We start from the raw sequence: 18,500 nt of genomic DNA, 5'->3' as shown, positions 1-18,500 counted from the left end.
AGACAAAATTGTACACCTCCACAAGGCTGGAAAGGGCTACGGGGAAATTGCCAAGCAGCTTGGTGAAAAAAGGTCCACTGTTGGAGCAATCATTAGAAAATGGAAGAAGCTAAACATGACTGTCAATCTCCCTTCGGACTGGGGCTCTATGCAAGATCTCACCTCGTGGGGTCTCAATGATCCTAAGGAAGGTGAGAAATCAGCCCAGAACTACACGGGAGGAGCTGGTCAATGACCTGAAAAGAGCTGGGACCACCGTTTCCAAGGTTACTGTTGGTAATACACTAAGACGTCATGGTTTGAAATCATGCATGGCACGGAAGGTTCCCCTGCTTAAACCAGCACATGTCCAGGCACGTCCTAAGTTTGCCAATGACCATTTGGATGATCCAGAGGAGTCATGGGAGAAAGTCATGTGGTCATATGAGACCAAAATAGAACTTTTGGGTCATAATTCCATTAAACGTGTTTGGAGGAAGAAGAATGATGAGTACCATCCCAAGAACACCATCCCTACTGTGAAGCATGGGGTGGTAGCATCATGCTTTGGGGTGTTTTTCTGCACATGGGACAGGGCGACTGCACTGTATTAAGGAGAGGATGACCAGGGCCATGTATTGCAAGATTTTGGGGAACAACCTCCTTCCCTCAGTTAGAGCATTGAAGATGGGTCGAGGCTGGGTCTTTCAACATGACAATGACCCAAGCACACAGCCAGGATAACCAAGGAGTGGCTCTGTAAGAAGCATATCAAGGTTCTGGCGTGGCCTAGCCAGTCTCCAGACCTAAACCCAATAGAGAATCTTTGGAGGGAGCTCAAACTCCGTGTTTCTCAGCGACAGGCCAGAAACCTGACTGATCTAGAGAAGATCTGTGTGGAGGAGTGTGCCAAAATCCCTCCTGCAGTGTGTGCAAACCTGGTGAAAAACTACAGGAAACGTTTGACCTCTGTAATTGCAAACAAAGGCTACTGTACCAAAGATTAACATTCAAATACTTATTTGCAGCTGTATCATACAAATAAATAGTTAAAAAATCATACATTGTGATTTCTGGATTTTTTTTTTAGATTATGTCTCTCACAGTGGACATGCACCTACGATGACAATTTCAGACCCCTCCATGATTTCTAAGTGGGAGAACTTGCAAAATAGCAGGGTGTTCAAATACTTATTTTCCTCACTGTATATAAAAATATATACAGTGGAACCTCGGGTTACGAGTTTAATTGGTTCCATCACTTTACTCTTAACCCGAAAAGCTCGTATCCCGATACAAATTTTCCCATAAGAATGAATAGAAACTTCGGTAATTCGTTTTGGACAACCAAAAAGTGTTTCTTAAAAAAAAAATAAAGCCAATATTCACTAATATTATTTACTTTTAACATGTTATATTGATCAACTATTTTATCCTTATTTTTTAGTATTGTGCAGATAGTGGATGTTGACCTGTTATAATGGCTTGCTATATCAACAACACGCATGCCATCGCGGTGTTTCTTGATTATCTCCTTCTTCATTTCCACAGTGATGGCTTTTTTCTTCTTTCCACCTTCTGCATCAGGCTTCTTTGTTGGCGGCATGGTGATAGGAATACGTACAGTATTTAAAGTTCAGTAATTCCACACTGTTAGAGCGACGAGCGGATGTGTATGTGCTGCACGAGAGCGCAGCGAGAGCACGTGGCGATACGTAAAAAAAACTAACCTGCCTGCGATTTTTCCGTGCGCAACGCTCGTATACTAAAAAATTTCTCGTAACTAGAGGCAACATTTTTTATGAATTGCGACTCTTAACCTGAATTTTACGTATCCAGGGGCGCTCGTAACCCGAGGTTCCACTGTATATATATTTTCTAAGAAGGCTTTCTACTAGATTTTGGAGAGTGACTATGGGGATTTGTGTTCATTATGCACAAGAGCGTTAGTGTGGTCAGGCACTGATGCCTGGGGGACAGTCCATGTTCAAAATCATCCCAAAAATATTCAGAGGTTGAGTCAACATTTGCTATCATATATGTATTTATAAGTATTTATATAAGTGAAATTCTCATAAGTTTATAAATATAATAATAAGAATAATGTGTAGGTCGGACATGGCCTCCCTGGAGTTACTACGAGTATTACTGTAGAGATTTTATAGAATAGAAGAATTGCCTTTATTTGTCCCATCTTAAGCACCTTTGTTTTGCACCATACAGACAAATGAGCATTACTTTTATAGAGTTATGTAGCCATAATAATATTTTTTTTAATAATTATTGCTATTAAAATAAAAACATTTAATTATTTATGCATATGGTTGGTGGGTGAATCTAACAAATAATTAGGCTATGTTAATAAATAGATGCCGACTGATAGTAGATTTATAAAGGATAAAAAACAAATATAACACTTTATTAAAAATAGTCTTAATCTGTATTATAAAAATAAAAAATAATAAAACTGAATCATGGACATGTGCTAAAGGAAATACATATGAATATATTAATTAATAAATATAATTAGATATTTAATAAATAATAAATTATAAATATAATATAGCACTCAGTGGTGTATATAGTGGCAAATATAGTGGCATCAGTGATTTACATCTAGAGGCCCGCTCTCGTAACAAAAGCTTGAAAAACAATCTATATGGCTTTCTGCTGATAGCCAATCAACTATCAGTGCCTCGACCTCCATTAATAACTAAGGGACATTTTTGTTTGAAAGCCAACCTTTATTTTTAAATACAGATATGAGTAAAACATATATTTAAAATACAATTTTCTAATTATGTTTTTGGTAAAGTCTCTGCGCTGTTCTAAATGTTGGGGCACACTGTCAGTTGGTTTGTGGGCTATAGTTTCAGGCCCCATTCACGATTAGCTAGTTTTACTGTGATTGATAGGGGAAAGAGAGTATGCCATTTCTTCACCCCAGAGAGCATGACCAATTTCTGTTTTTTGACTGGATGCTGTGGTGTCATTGGGATCTCACAAACTGATACGATGTGATTCGTGTCTGATTACTGGATAACTTGGCCTCCTTACAGAATATTTTATTTTCTGGTTACATTTGAACAAAATGGACTGTAACAGTGCTCTGACACTGGAGTCTCCACAGAGCATACTTTTCCATATCAATTGTTTAATCAGTAAATCATTAGTTTTAGATTATATGGCGCATTTGCTGTTCAAGTACGTTTTTATGTGCTGTTATTATAGAAATAATTCAGCATAAAAACCAGCTCATTTGATGTAAACAGGATAAGAATTTGTGAGTTGGCCTGTGTGTGTTAGTTGTTTCAGACCTGTTTGTTGTGTCCACACATTCCTGAGAGGAGCATCAGACTGGTACACCTAAGATGTGGCCTAAGACCTTATATTTAATTCAATTCTATTCTATTCTATTTGATTTGTATACTGATTTTGTCAGTGGACATTGTACCAATATAAAAATTCCGCAGGATAAATTACTCCTTATGAGTTTCAATGTTTGTCAAGTGACTGTGTATTTTGATGACCTTTTTAGCTTCTTCAGCCTGAAGATTTAAAGGATCTGAGTGCCAGTAGTAATGTGAAACTGTCATTTACTTTCATCGACACTGTGTAGCAGCTGCTCTCTCTCTCTCTCTCTCTCTCTCTCTCTCTCTCTCTCTCTCCGTCTCTTATTGGCACATGTGTGTAGTATGACTGTAGTATGCATGTGCAACAGCTGTTTTTTTTTCCCTCCTTTTTTAGATCTACAGTATGGCTTCCCCAGAGACTGCCTGTAATAATTTAGACACATCTGCCATAGACAAAAAGACAGGTTATTTCATTTTATTATTAACCGTCTCGTGCCATGTTCTCTATGCACGTGTGTTATTTTTATATTCACCATTTCTATTAGACGTGCCGCTAGGAGCTGTTTTCACTTCTCATCTTATCGCCCTTTGTCCATGTTTTGATTGCAGTCATGAAGTCACTTTGTCAAAAGTGTAGCTAAATACACAGCAAATCTTAGTGTGCTGTAGTGTGATGTTGGAGACATTAACATGATCCTATACAGTGTTTGTTTGTTTTTTGTTTGTTTTGTGATGTTGAGCTGCTTTGGTGCTGGGGAAAACAACAAAAAAGGGGGAAAAAAAGAACAGCAAATTGCAGTTAGAGTGCAGGCTGGTCAGGATCTGGAGAGGAGAGGTCATTAAAACCATGCTGTAGAGAGGGGGCAGGAGAAAGAGAGGGAGGAAGACGGAGGATAAAAAGAGCTGGGTTTTTCCCGTTCAGATGTGTTCAGATCAAACAGCACATTAGCAGTTAGCATGCCGCAGCAGCTGCTAGTGGATAAAGAGCAGGTCCGATCTGTCAAGAATCTTTTTTAGTGAGCCTGACACCTTCACTCACACATATACACACGCACACACACACACACACACACACACACACACACACACACACACACACACACACAGCGTCTTGCACACACACACACACACACACACATGAATGCAGTGTTTGTTTTTCTGTCCTTCTCTTTTCTCTTTAGTTCTAGCGGCAGAGTCATCAGCATCAAAGCTTTCTGTCTTTTATTTGTCATCAAGATGTAGTTTCTGTGTGTGTGTGTGTGTGTGTGTGTGTGTGTGTGTGTGTGTGTGTGTGTGTGTGTGTGTGATAAGAGAGGGTTTGGGGGCAGGGTAGAGCTGGTTTCTTTAAATCAACACCACTGGCAATTTAGAAAAGTTTACATTTCATACACACACACACACACACACACACACACACACAGAGCAGCTGCATCATACCATTCAATATTTGAGCAAGCATACAACAGAGCGTGCGCACGCACGCACATACACATACATACAAACACACACACACACACACACACACACACATATAAAATATGTATAGCTGCTCTTGTGTATTTGTTTTAGATTTGATTTTGATTGTAGATGAAGTGATCTTTGAGTTTGCCTATGTAATTATTTAACTAGAGTTAAAAGGATGCATCAGAAATAGTTAGAATTAGTGTTTCCTTTTGTCTCAATCAAGATTAGGTCTCTAATATTTATATTAAATGAGATCGATATTTGTTACTAGATATATATATTTGTTAAAGATAACTATTTTTTACTGCTTTTCTTTTTGAAATTTTGCAATCCAACTGCAGTTCATCACAATCAGAACAATCAGAACTTCCTTTTGGTCTAAATATGTATTTAACTCTATATATGTTTCTATGTGTATGAATATGTAGAAGCACAGGCAGTTTCACCATTCAAACCTAAAAGAAAAGCATCTGATTGGTCTCAAATTTGTCCTGCAGAAGTAAAACAATCCTAAACAGGCAGCCTTCGTCCACTGAAGATCTGTGGTTAGTTTTCCAAGAACTGTGTGCAAGTGTATCTAAAAGAAGTACCTTATATTAAGACATATTTTGAAAGCATTCTTAATTTCAGCATTTTTCATACATGCCTAAAACTTTTTCACAGTACTGTATATACACTACATCGACAAAAGTATTGGGACACCTGACATTCCCAGCCATATGTGTTTTTTCACAAACTGTTAGTCAAGTCAAGCAGGCTTTAATGTCATTTCAACCATATATACGGTACAGTACACAGTGAAACGAAACAACGTTTCCCCAGGACCAAGGTGCTACAGCAACAACATAAATTAGCAAAAGGAACACAAATGTACACATAACTCTAAACTAACAACACAAAGCGCACATGTGCAATGTGCGACATTTAGTGCCAAAAACCAAAAACGAGACTACATGAGACAGAAAAAAACAGTAACATAGTAGCGCCGACAAGTACAGTTGGTTGAGCGAGAAGGATTGTCCATATACAGGAAGATGAGGTTGTGTGCAAAAATACAGTACAGAGGTTGTGCAAAAAAGGACTGTCCATATACAAATCAAGAAAAATAAATTCTGTTCATGTAAACATTTGGCTGGTTTTAAACTTTTGGTTCAACGGATGTTTGTGCAAATAGCAGATTTTTTGTTTGTTTGTTTTTTTGTTGATTTTGTGTGTATCACTGCAGTTCCTTCACGTTGAGGAGTCTGATGGCTAGTGGGGAATCTGTTGCACAGTCTGGAGGTGAGGGCCCGAATGCTTCTGTACTTTTTTTCAGACAGCAGGAGAGTGAAGAGTGCGTGTGAGGGGTGTGTTTGTTCAGCCACAATGCTAGTGGCTTTACGGATGCAGCGTGGTGTAAATGTCTATTATGGAAGGAAGAGAAACCCTGATGATCTTATCAGCCGTCCTCACTATTCTCTGTAGGGTCTTGCGATCCGAGACGGTGCAGTTCCCAAACCAGGCAGTGATGCAGCTGCTCAGGATGCTTTCAATTGTCTCTCTGAGAAGGTTGTGAGTATGTTTGGTGGAAGCTGTGCCTTACTCAGATTCCTTAAAAAGTAGAACTGCCGCTGGGCTTTCCTTGTTACGGAGCTGGTGTCGAGGGACCACGTGAGGTTCTCTTCCAGGTGAACATTTGGCGCTCTCCAAAATCTCAACGGAGGAGCCGTTGATGTTCAGAGGGGAACAGTCAATTTGTGTCCTCTTGAAGTCAACGACCATCTCTTTTGTTTTGTCTACATTCAGAGAAAGGTTGTTGGCTTTGCACCAGTCCGTTAACCTCTGCACCTCCTCCTTCTATGCTGACTCATTGTGTCATGGTTGTGTCATCAGCAAACTTGATAATGTGATTGGAGCTGTGCATTGCTGCACAGTCGTGGGTCAGCAGGGTGAACAGCAGGGGACTGAGTACACAGCCCTGAGGAGCCCCAGTGCTCAGTGTGATGTTTTGGAGATGCTGTTCACAATCCGGACTGCCTGAGGTCTTCTAGTCAAAAAGTCCAGGATCCAGTTACAGGGAGAAATGTTCAGACCCAACAGACCCATCTTCCCAATCAGGTGCTGAGAAATTATAGTGTTGGATGCTGATACGTATGAATCCTTGTTTTCCAGGTGAGCAAGGGCCAGGGGGAGTGTGTTAAAAATGCCGTTGTTGGTGGAGAGGTTTGGGCGGTATATAATTTTATTTATTGCAAAGCTGAAGGCCCACAATTGTATAGGGTGTCTTTGGATGCAGTAGCAAGAAAGTTTATAAACTAACATTTTTTATTGTGTCTAAATGAGCACGAATCTCCACAAGCACACTCTAAAGTCTTTTGGAACATATTCCCAGGAGGGTGGATGGAATTGCAAGAGCAAATTGGGACTAAATATGGAGTGCGATGCTCAAAAGCACATGCCATACTTATGACTAGGTGTCTGCAAACATTTGACAAAATAGTGTATGTATGAATGTTTATGCTTATATATAGCCATATGTGGTTCCTCTCTATTTATATTTTTTCATTAACGACATTTAGAAGACGCCCTTATCCAGAGCGATGTACAAAGGTGCTTTGAGTCTCTATTAATGAATGAATCAACACTGGTTCGCTAGGTTACAGACACCATCAGCCTAAAACTCAGTTTTACTTTTGAGAGTAATTATAGCACACTTTTTCTTTAATAAACAAAGATATAAAAGTTGGGGGCACACAATTGTATATGATGTCTTTGGATACTGTTGCTTTAAATGTATACACACTTGAGAGAGAGAGAGAGACGCACACACATTTTGCTTCATTATTATAGTGCTCTTTAGCAACACTGACCTCCACACTTCAGGAAGTGGCTGTCACTGTTTTGAGTACCATGACTTGTTTCCTCATTACTCATCAGTGTGCATGTGTGTGTGCATGTTCTGTAGAGAGTTTTATGGCTGATGTTTCAGCTTTTTATGTAACAAACTTTAAAAAAAGATTTCATTTGGGTTTCTTTTTTCTTTATTGCATCTCAACTTGTTTTCATATGTGAATGTGTAGTGAGCTCAGTGTACTGTTGAGCTCTGAGAGAAAGAGTGTGTGTGTTTGTGTGTTGGGGAGAGCTGTCTATGGTCATTAAGCAGCAGTTTGATCACTGCGTGTTGGACAGGGAGTGAACTGTAGTGTGGCATGCCGCTCTCATCTTGAAGTGGCTTAGCGGCAGTTTAAAGGCAAGTGTGTCAGTGTTTGTGCATGCGTGTGCTGTGTCGGCTCGGGTGTTCCCGAGTCCTTTCCTTTGGGACTCAATTCCCTACAGAGGGAGCTGACAGACTGCAGCGGAAGACTTTGCTGTGGCACACATGCACAGGAATTTACTTACACAACACTCATTCATAAGTCATGCTGTCACCATGGTTCCACAAGTAAAGAGTCGCCGTGGTTTCTAGTATAATAGTACAGTAACACAGAGAACATGAAGGAGGTTCAGACTGAAGCGATAAGATTCTAAAACTATGAGGGACTGTTTTTGCTTTGGATCTGAATATAGTGTGAGCAACATTTTGCTAAAAAAAAAAATCAAATTTGAAATAATAATAAATAAATAAATAATTCTGACAGTTTGACATAGAACATGCTTATTTACTCACTCACACATTCTTTCCTTTCCGCCACTTCACTGCCTGACTTGCTCCATTTGAGTTTTTTTTTTATGCCGCCTCCATCTATATTTCCCCCTCTTATCCCAACACACTGTTTACATTTTTGTTTGTTGCACTTTTGTAATTATGCTAATGTCTTTTCCATTTTTGGTAATCATCATTTGGTGGCCAAGTAGGCATTGTGCTCCCCTGTTATTAATGCAGAGTGTTAATCCTTCATGCCGCTTCAGGTGTTCCTCATTTATCTTTGTTAATATTTGCTCCTGGATGCCAGCTGGGTACTGCAGTGCCAGGTCTGAAATCAGCAGGCACGGAATTGTTGAAATTGATGCCCTAGATGCCCAACTTTGACCATGGGAGTGCTTGACACGTCCTTCAATAATTTATTTATTTTTCCTGTCTAGTTGCCACGACGACATCGCTGGGCTTGAGAAAAGTGTCTCTGAGACTAGACGAGACGAGACTCTTTTGTTTTAGTCGAAGCCCCCTTCACCCCGACTAAAAAAAGCTCCTTAACTACGTACCCTGGAGGGAGGGAAGGGGGCCAGTGACTTTATTTAAGACAAGGCCCCTTTTGTTTTAACATGTGAAAGATGGGGGGGGCGGGGTTGGGAGCTCCTGTGGCCCTTAATTGGCCCATTTAATGGTGTTTTGCATGTGAATGGTGGCCTAGCGGAGCATCACTAAAGTCTGTTGTGTCTAAGTCAGTGATTGGAATTTAGATTAGACCAAACACTTATCGCGCCTCGATCAAATCTACTAATTAACGGCCGGTAACAGGCGAGTTAACTCTACAAACTTTTTTTTTTTTTTTTTGGAAGGGGCGAGTCATCACACTCTCACTCACACACGTTCTCCTCTTTCTCTCTCTCTTTCAAACTTACGTTAAGCATGGACAGATAAACTTCTGTCTTTTATTCTGAATAGGAAATTTATTTTGTAGTGGGAAGAGAAGGAGTTGAAAGCTCAGAATAAGCCTAACAGGGAGATTAATGAGAGGATGTGCTTGCTCAGGGTAAGTGTGTGCTTTTTTAGCATCTGACACACAACATACACAACTCTAATGTAAATGTAAGAATAAGCAGTTTTTGGACATTTTATTCTGTAGGTGGGCAATTGTGCAATTTTTCCTTTTTGTTAAATTTCTTTTGTGTTTTGTTGCATTTGTATAAAGTAATTTATTGTTTATTTTTATTTGTGTGAACCAAGTTACTGAACATTACACCAAATTTTCTCATTATGATTATGTTCCAATATCGAGTTTGGATATGCCGTGGTACAGCGGGTAGCGCCACCATGTCAAAGCTTTAAAGTGCACTGGTTACTCTATGTATAAGATTTGGTACATTCTCCTTGTGCCCGTGTCAGTTTGCTCCAGGATTTCTGGTTTCCTCCTACCTCCCAAAAAACATGCTGGTTGGTGGTTTTGTGTCTTTGGATTACCTCTGGTTTTAAAAGTGTATGCAATGCCTCGTATTGTGTTCTTCCCGTTTACTCTCAGTGTCTCCGCGATAGACTCTGGATCCACCAGAACCCTGCTCAGGATAAATCGCTTCCCGAGGTCCTAACAATATGAAGCTGTAATAAAGGACTAATTCAACCTCCGCCTATCACAGCCATTATGTTCAATCTATAAACATTTTTCATTCAGCATGCGTGAACTACACATGCAGGCTTTCACTTGGACCACTTTTGTTCAAACCCAGAAATAATGCGAGCGCTGCTTACTCATAAAGAGCTTTCTAGTTTTAACAGACAAATATTCGAACGAGTTTTATTCTTGTACAGTTTTAGTTATAGAGCCTAATAATTCTACGGTATGTTTTATACATTTTTTTTCTATTTAGTATATTAGTATAATAAAAATAATTATGACATATTTTTAAAAGATTAATGATCCAAATATTAGTTGTGTATTGAAAGTGTTAAATCTTTTGACATCCAGGCATTAAATGCTTGTCTTGTAATTTATGTGTTAATGTAATTCACAAGTAAATGCTTTTAATGGCTGTATTTAAATATTGATATTAATAAAGTGTTATACTTGTGTGTGTTGTGCAGCAGGGCATCATGGGAGGTGAAATGGGAATGGTGAGTCCCGGGACGGTTTCCCCCACTAAACCAGGCTCTCAGTATTATCAGCACTACAGCAGCAACCAACGGCGGAGACCACTACACAGCGACTCAATGGGTAATGTCTTCATCATCATTAACATCATCAACACCACTATTTTATCATTTTTATTGTGTGATTATTACACACCATCATTACATTCAGCATTATTATATAATATTATTATTATTATTATTATTATTATTATTATTAATAATAATATTATTCATGCCCCATATCTTTCTGCCTTATCAATTAGCTGCACAAAACAAAATAGTTTAAAATGAATGTATTTTTTGGAATTATTTTGAGATCTACCACAGGAAAACACTGGATAAAATGCCTTCAGAACAGCTTTAATGGCACGGTTTCTGCATATGATTATCGAGAAGATTTTCCCCGAGTTGGCGTTTTGAGGATAGTAGTGGAGAGCGCCGTCTTAACACATTGCTCCAAAAGCTCTTGTGCACGTTAAGTTCAGTTGAGAGCTGGCCACTGTGAAAGCCATAACATGTGATAGACATACATCATTTTCACCCTCATCAAAACCACTCATTCGGTGCTTGTGTCCTGTGGATTAGGGCGGAGTCATCCTTGAAGAAGCCACACCCATTCTACTAGAAATGGAATTTTTCTTAGAATAAAGGTGATCAGACAGAGAAACACTGTATTGATTTAAAGCACCAGAACTTTTCCAGGAGAGAAGGTGACAAGCAAAATGTCATCCACTGCCTTTTCCTTTAATAGGTCACTTGGTTCTAATTGTATTGTAATGTGTATGTATATATATATATATATATATATATATATATATATATATATATATATATATATATATATTCATTCTAAATGTGCCATATGTTTGTATTGTTAGTCGAACTTAACTATTTCAGTTTTTTAATTAAAATGAATGCAAGTTAGATTTAACTGATTAGGCCAGTGCTGTGCTGTGTTCAATGCCCCAGTGTTTTCCCTCAAACTTTCCACATAGCGTAATTTTATTTTTTAAAGTATCTAAATATGGTAGTGCTTCAGAAATCAGGCATCCAGGTTCGAGCCTTGATGCCCTCCAGGCAATTTGCACTTCTTTTCATATCTCATGAAATTCTCACCTTTTCATGCACACATGCACACAAATCTCCTCCTTCTTCTCCTCTTTCAGAAAAAAAACCCAACCTAGTTAGTTTCATTTTGGGTTGTTTAGATAGGTTTTGGATTTTGTTTATTTATTAATGTTTTTTCATAAGCTGGCAGCTGGTATATTACCTGCCTCATGGTTAGAACTCTTACTGACATAAAAAAAAAATCTTCTGATTTTACAGAGGTCCAGACAAAGAAAGTGCGCAAAGTTCCACCAGGCCTTCCCTCTTCGGTAAGTCAGGCTTTTTATTTCTCCCGTTCTTTTGCAGTGAAATAATATTTTTACCATCCACACGTTTCTCCCACATACAAATTTTTCTATGCAATGACACATCAGCCTGCATATTAATGACGTGAATGTATGACAGTCGCATGTGCAGCAGCACTTTGCTTTACTGTTCATCTCAGTCACACATGTAAAGATGAAGCTTGTATAGAACAGTTTCATTAAAAGTGATCTTGACATCCTGGCTTCGATTTTCAGTGCTCCTCAGTGTGTCACTCATGAACGAGTTCCGTAAGCAGCAGTGTGTTTTTTTTTGTTGTTTGTGTGACCGCACCACGCTGGTGTGTGTATTTCTGTGTGCTTTTGTATATGCTTGACAGTGCTTCAGTGTGTGTTTGTGTGTGCTGATTTAATGAATTTATTTATTTATATTTTATTTATTTATTTATTTATTTATGGAGGGTTTCTAGGGGTGTTTATGTGCGTTTTTGTTTACAGAGCAGATGGTCATTGCAGTTTTTTTCTCTCTCCTTGTAATTTGTATTGTGCATTTTGATATGATGAACACATATTGACACATTTTTTTGTCCCCATTAGACCTTAAATTATAATATTGTATAATAGAATTATTATCCAACAAAATAATGAATATTACTTTTTTTCTGAGATCAGTGAAACATTTTAAAATGACGATATTTTTGAGATGTTATTCAATAATGGCATTGATTTTTTTTTTTTTAAGTTTATTACATTTCCCACATGCTGCCCTTTATTCAACTTATAAATTCAGTTTCACAGGGGAATCTAAGAAGTAAGTTACACCACAGTATTGCAAACCATTATGAATTCACAATCAAGCAGTTGGCAGGAACTGTGCAAAAGAACATAGTTCACATTAGCATTGTGAGAGCAGTTTGTAATCCTTTGAATATTTTTTTCCCTCTTTTTGTTAATCAAGTTTATGGCAACAATACATTATATAAATATGTATATAAAATATATAATTTAAAACATTTTTAGATATTATATAATTATTATTGATTTTATGAAATTCATAACTGTCTTTTTATTAATAAGAATAGCAAGAAAAAATATTAAGAATGTGATTTGTATGAAAATCATGAATGTCAATGCTTATTACTTAAGCTCTGTATAGGAATCACCCTGTACAATAACAGTTTTACAAATCCAGTGTATGGACCTTTTTTTCACATCTCACTCATTTCTGAAATGTGAACGCATCTCTGCAGTTTGTCCTTGAGGAGCTCGATTTTCACTGACTCTCTTCGTTCTCTCTCCTCAGAGTGCATATCAGAGTTTGTTTAAAGTCGACAGCGTTAATTAAATTAAGTTAGGTCTAGCAGAAGGCACAGTCGGGACTTATTCTCCTGTGTGTGCTTTAATCCCTGTTCCCTGAGCTGGTCTGCCCCCTTCAGGATGCAGCAGACATTGCCGGTGGTTAGAGTTTTCACTTTGACTGGTAGCATCAAAGCGGAGTGCAGTGCTAAAGATTCCTGTGCTGGATTCCTGTGAGCGGAAATTAGTTTGGACCCTCGAGTAAAACCATAAACCCTCAGTTCTTCTGCTGTGTGCTTTGGCTGTATTTTGCGTTATTTAAAATTCACTGAATGTGTCTACTAGAGGGAAAATGTAAATATATCAAATTAGATCAGCAGTTTCTATTGGATGATATCCACACAATACCCTTTATTTAGAGGCTTATACAGTCATTCTGCTGTACCCTTCATTGTCGTCATCCATAAAACTCTTTTTGTCTTAAAGGGAAAAATGGTATTCACTTCAATAAAGTGTTTTAATAAAGCATAAAAGAGGTTTATAAGAGCTGATGGCACTTTACTGCTGTGTCGCTGAGCTCATGCACCTCGATGATATTTCCAGACAGTCGAGCTACTGCTAGTCCCCTCTCACTGACTGTCTGTTTCTCCTCTACGTTATAAACGTAATTGCTGGCCGCTCCAGCTGGCCTCCCAGACCGCTCTCAGGCTGGCAAGAAAGGTAGAGCATGCTGGGAAACATGAGCAACATGCAAAAATAAAACCCAAAAAACAACATTGAATAAACATCAGACCCCCAAAACACCACTGTGAATCCAAGACCCGCCATTTTCAGAGTGTTCTTATAGAGATTGGGTAGGAAAAGAAAAGAGTGAGAGAGGGAAAGAAATGTGTCTCCATGGTGATGGGACTGATTGACAGGCTCTTGAGCGGGTGGCAGTGAGGTGTTGGCCAAGGCCCAAAACTTGAGGGGGGAAAAATAAAATGGCCGCCGCAACACCAGCTGTCACCGTCCACGTTGTCTTAGGAACCAGAGAGTGGAAATCATGTATGGATGGAGTGTATGTGTATATACAGTGTGTGTGTGTGTGTGTGTGTGTGTGTGTGTGTGTGTGTGTGTGTGTGCAAGCGTGTTTTATTTTCTCAGGCGAGAACTTTTAGACTTATTGGCGTCTATGCATCATGTTAAAACATTTATCTTCGGTCGTCTTTTTTTTTTTTTTTTAATAAGATTTCAGATTAACCTAAAATTGACCACATTTGTTATATATTATATCAAATAATATTCACATTCGACCCTTTTGCACAAATTGAAAATTGTAAATGAATAGTTAATGCTCATGCTGATCTTACAATTCTATGAATGAAACACACATACATAACACTCCTTTTTCAGTCAATTCATTAAAAAATTACACAATGTTTTTAGCACCATATTAATCCTGTCTGCTATTTTTATTGATCTGAAAATATAGAATAATCGTGTGTGTGTGTGTGTGTGTGTGTGTGTGTGTGTGTGTGTGTACATTTACATTTATGGCATTTGGCAGTCGTGTGTGTGTGTGTTGAAAGAAGCAGAATGAAAGAGTTCAGATTTATGTGTGAGCTGAAGCAGAATGTACCATTAGATGACTTCATACATTTTTTCATCTCTTTCCTAAACGAATTTTAAAAAAGTATTGTGGGAAGGGTTGGGGTTAAAGAACAGAAACAGCTGTGTGTCCATTTCCCTGCAGATTCAGCTACACCGTTAGGGAAAAAACGCTTTAGAAATGTCTCTGCGTGACATCAACGCTAAAATACGTTATAAAGATGAACTAATATTTTGAATGAATAATATGGAAGTTAAAGTACTTTTCATTTAATCCATTTAAGGATGAACACAGAAGGGTATTGTATATTGTTTTTTATTTCCGTGTGTATGTGTGTGTGTGAAAGACAGAGAGAGAGCAGACGTTCTCTGACCGCGGGCATGTCGGGTCATTGGCATCTGACCAAATTTTCCCAGTCGGGAAAATGTCTGCTCTCCACACGTTTATAGAAGAAAAAAGGAGGATGTTTGTGACTCTCACACTACCGTTTTCATCGAAAAGAGTGAAAGCGATGCACTTTCTGCCTTCGCTGTCAAAAATGCAATCATATCTGAGACAAGTCCCGCTAATAAATGCTAATCCCTTCAAACGCTCGAGAAAAGCAGAATATATTATCAGGAAGAAAACGTATGGAAGGTGTTTCGGCTTGGACAAGGGTCTAGAAGTGTGTGTGTGTGTGTGTGTGTGTGTGTGTGTGTGTGTGTGTGTGTGTATAGAAAAATTTCTGTATATTGAGATAGTGAAGAAAAACAGCACATTAAATGATCAATAGATTTTAATTGAGGATCAAATATTTTATAAGGATTTGAATTATTATATTTACTATTTTATATATAAAATAGTATATATATATATATATATATATATATATATATATATATATATATATATATATATATATATATATAGACACACAGAGGAGAGAGAGAGAGAGAGAGAGAGAGAAAGCTATTAAACATGATAAATAAATAGAATAAACATTGTTTGTGTAAATATAAATAAAATCATACTACCTATAAAATAACTACATACCTAAAAATATTTTAGTGTTATGAACAATTTGTTATTTATTAAAAACTGATTCTATAAAATAAACAACAGAATAGTAAGAGCTCTCTTTACTAATCTTAGTTAACTGATTAATTGATTGATGTTTGATTGATTGATTGATTGAGCTAATTAATAGAGACTGATTAGAATGCTCAAAGTGAATACAATCATAAAGATGCTTCACTGTTAAGTTGAGGTGAATTGAAATAAATAATTAAAACAGCAAAGATATTTTTCAGAGCATGTCTCTGCCATTGAGCATCATCACCATGTTCAACGCACAGGCAGCCATCTTGTGAGAGCTCCTACTAATCAAATTAGCGCCATCCCATTTGTTTACACTCACATTTTACAATGGGAACTTTTGTTCGGCTGCAGCTGCAGATAACAGAGCGGTCCTGAATATTTTGGCCAAAGGGGGGAAAAAAGTAATGTAGTCATTTAGTGATGAATTCCTCATGCTGTCTGTGACAGGAGCATTACGTGTTTCACAACTGTTCAGTGTTTCTTGTTGGAAAAATTCATTCTGTGGACTATTATTATATTTAATCTTTTTTTATTCTTGCATTGCCAAATTCACAGAAATAGAAAACTAATGCTTTTATTTTATTGTATGATGTGAGTGATATTTAAAGTTATTTTATGTTTATTTCACAATTACATATATTTTAAATACAAAGGAGAAAAAAACTCATTCAAAAAATTCATTTCATAAGGATGTCCTGAAGAATCTCATGCACATGCTCAGGTGCACATGTAGACATTAGAGTTACACAACCAGCTTCATCAAATCACTGATAATCATCTAAAAGCAGAATTCACATCCAGTGACAGTATCGGGTTTCCAGTCAGAGTTCAGTGCACAGTGATGTGGTGAGAGTTTATAGTGTACAGAGAGAAAACGCTTATTCAGTGTGTATAACATGGTTATAACACAAGTCAGCAGGAAAGGGTCTCGTGCATGGAAACAAGTTTTTACCGGGTGGGGGGTTCAAATGTGCACAAATATTAAAATCTTTGTGAAATATATATATATAGCTGAGACCTATTTTGAGAACTTGTGCTGCTGGAGTTTTTATTTTGTATTTTTTCATTTGTATTTTTTAATAATAAAAATATTATTATTTTTTAATAATAAAAAATAATTATTATAATAATAATAATCACAATCATAATACATGTTATAATTACAATTATGATTATTAACAAAAATATTTAAAACTAATTTGCTTTTTGTTCTACAATATTGGTATAAATGTACTATCACAATTTATATTTAGAAAATTATTATTTGAAGACTATTAAAAGTAACAACTCATTATTATTATTATTATAAATAATAATTTAAATTATGCTCATAATAGACAATAGACAGTGGCAGGTAGCTAAATCTTATGTCACATATTAAACACTGATGGTGTTGCAGAGGAGAGCAAGTGTCAGTTAGGACTATTTCTCTGGTGACTGAAAGATATTCAAAAAAATAAATATCAAGAGAGACAGAGAGAGGGAGAGATGGCAGGATGGACAATAAGAGTTGGCAAAAAGCGAAGTGACGGTCATCAGTTCCATTTCAATTTCACCACATTTTTTTTGGCATGGTGAAGGTTTGCCTTGTCCAAGCTTTGTGTATTGACCATGTGAATATAAGATAATGATACAGGAGTATATTGTTATCAGTTCTACTAAATAATAATAAAAATGTGCGGCTTGTGCCACATTAAAATGTATCCCCCCCACATCAAAGAAGCGTCTCCCACAAGCCCTGGTTTAGGGGGAAGAGTTCGGGCTGCAGCAGCATCAACACTGCAGGGAAAGTTCACTTCATGCCAAAAGAGGAGGAGTGTGAGAGAGAGAGAGAAAGAGAGAGAGAGAGAGAGGATGAGAATGAAGGATCCAAAGAGCAATAGAGAGGATGGGAAAGAGGTTTTGGCATGGCACTGTACTTTTTCTTACCGGGACGAATTACGAAATCATTTTTTAAGCTGGGAAAGAAAGTCAGACATAAACAAAAACAAGGAGTGAGAGAGAGACAGAGACAGAGAGAGAGAGCAACTTTGAGTCTTTTAGCTATAAAACACTAGGGTCAATTGCCCACCCAGGTAGCCTTCCTTCTGCCCCTTTGTGTTTGTGTGTGTGTGTGTGTGTGTGTGTGTGTGTGTGTGTGTGTGTGTGTGTGTATGTCAGCTCCCCTCTGTGTGTATGTTTAAAGGGGTTTTCTGAGTCTATTATCCCCTACCTGACCCCTCTATTCATCTTCCACAATCCTTCACAGCAGCCGAGCAGGTAGTGCAGCCCCTTAGCCCTTTTAGCTTTTAGCTCTAACCGCACGCCGACTGCTGCTCAAACAAAGCCAGGGTTGAAATGAATCTGATTGAGAGTGCTCATGTGTCGTTTAGCCTGGAAGCTAAACTAAACTAAACTAACGATGTGTTCTTTACTGCTTGCTTGGTTTTTATTTTTTTATTAATTTTTTTTCTTTTTTATCCTGCTAACCCTGCAGTGTTTTTATTACTATTTTAATTTCTAGTGATACACCATTAAAATCTGTGTTCAGAACATTTTCATGTCTTCAGTTTGGTTTAAAAGAGTAAATAATTAAATAAAAATACTTGTTCACAACAGCAACA

The 18,500-nt window shown here is 37.6% G+C and overlaps 1 protein-coding gene across 15 annotated transcripts in view; it reads left to right on the top strand.

Annotated features, from left to right (window-relative positions):
* LOC124398484 (transcription factor 4-like) overlaps positions 1–18,500 on the top strand; it is a 146,547-nt gene that overhangs the window by 75,861 nt on the left and 52,186 nt on the right. For 9 of the 15 annotated variants that reach the window (XM_046868733.1, XM_046868729.1, XM_046868738.1 and 6 more), the window contains 2 exons: positions 10,516–10,645; positions 11,890–11,939. In XM_046868733.1, the coding sequence (XP_046724689.1) occupies positions 10,516–10,645; positions 11,890–11,939 (180 nt within the window). Of the gene's footprint in view, positions 1–9,316; positions 9,470–10,515; positions 10,646–11,889; positions 11,940–18,500 lie in introns of those variants that run through there. The other 6 variants (XM_046868737.1, XM_046868739.1, XM_046868728.1 and 3 more) reach the window with 3 other exon arrangements.

The sequence above is a fragment of the Silurus meridionalis genome, chromosome 15, assembly GCF_014805685.1.
Source record: "Silurus meridionalis isolate SWU-2019-XX chromosome 15, ASM1480568v1, whole genome shotgun sequence".
Lineage (NCBI taxonomy): Eukaryota > Metazoa > Chordata > Actinopteri > Siluriformes > Siluridae > Silurus > Silurus meridionalis.
The sequence above is the reverse complement of the archived record's forward strand: the minus strand, read 5'-3'. Positions and strand labels throughout refer to the sequence as shown.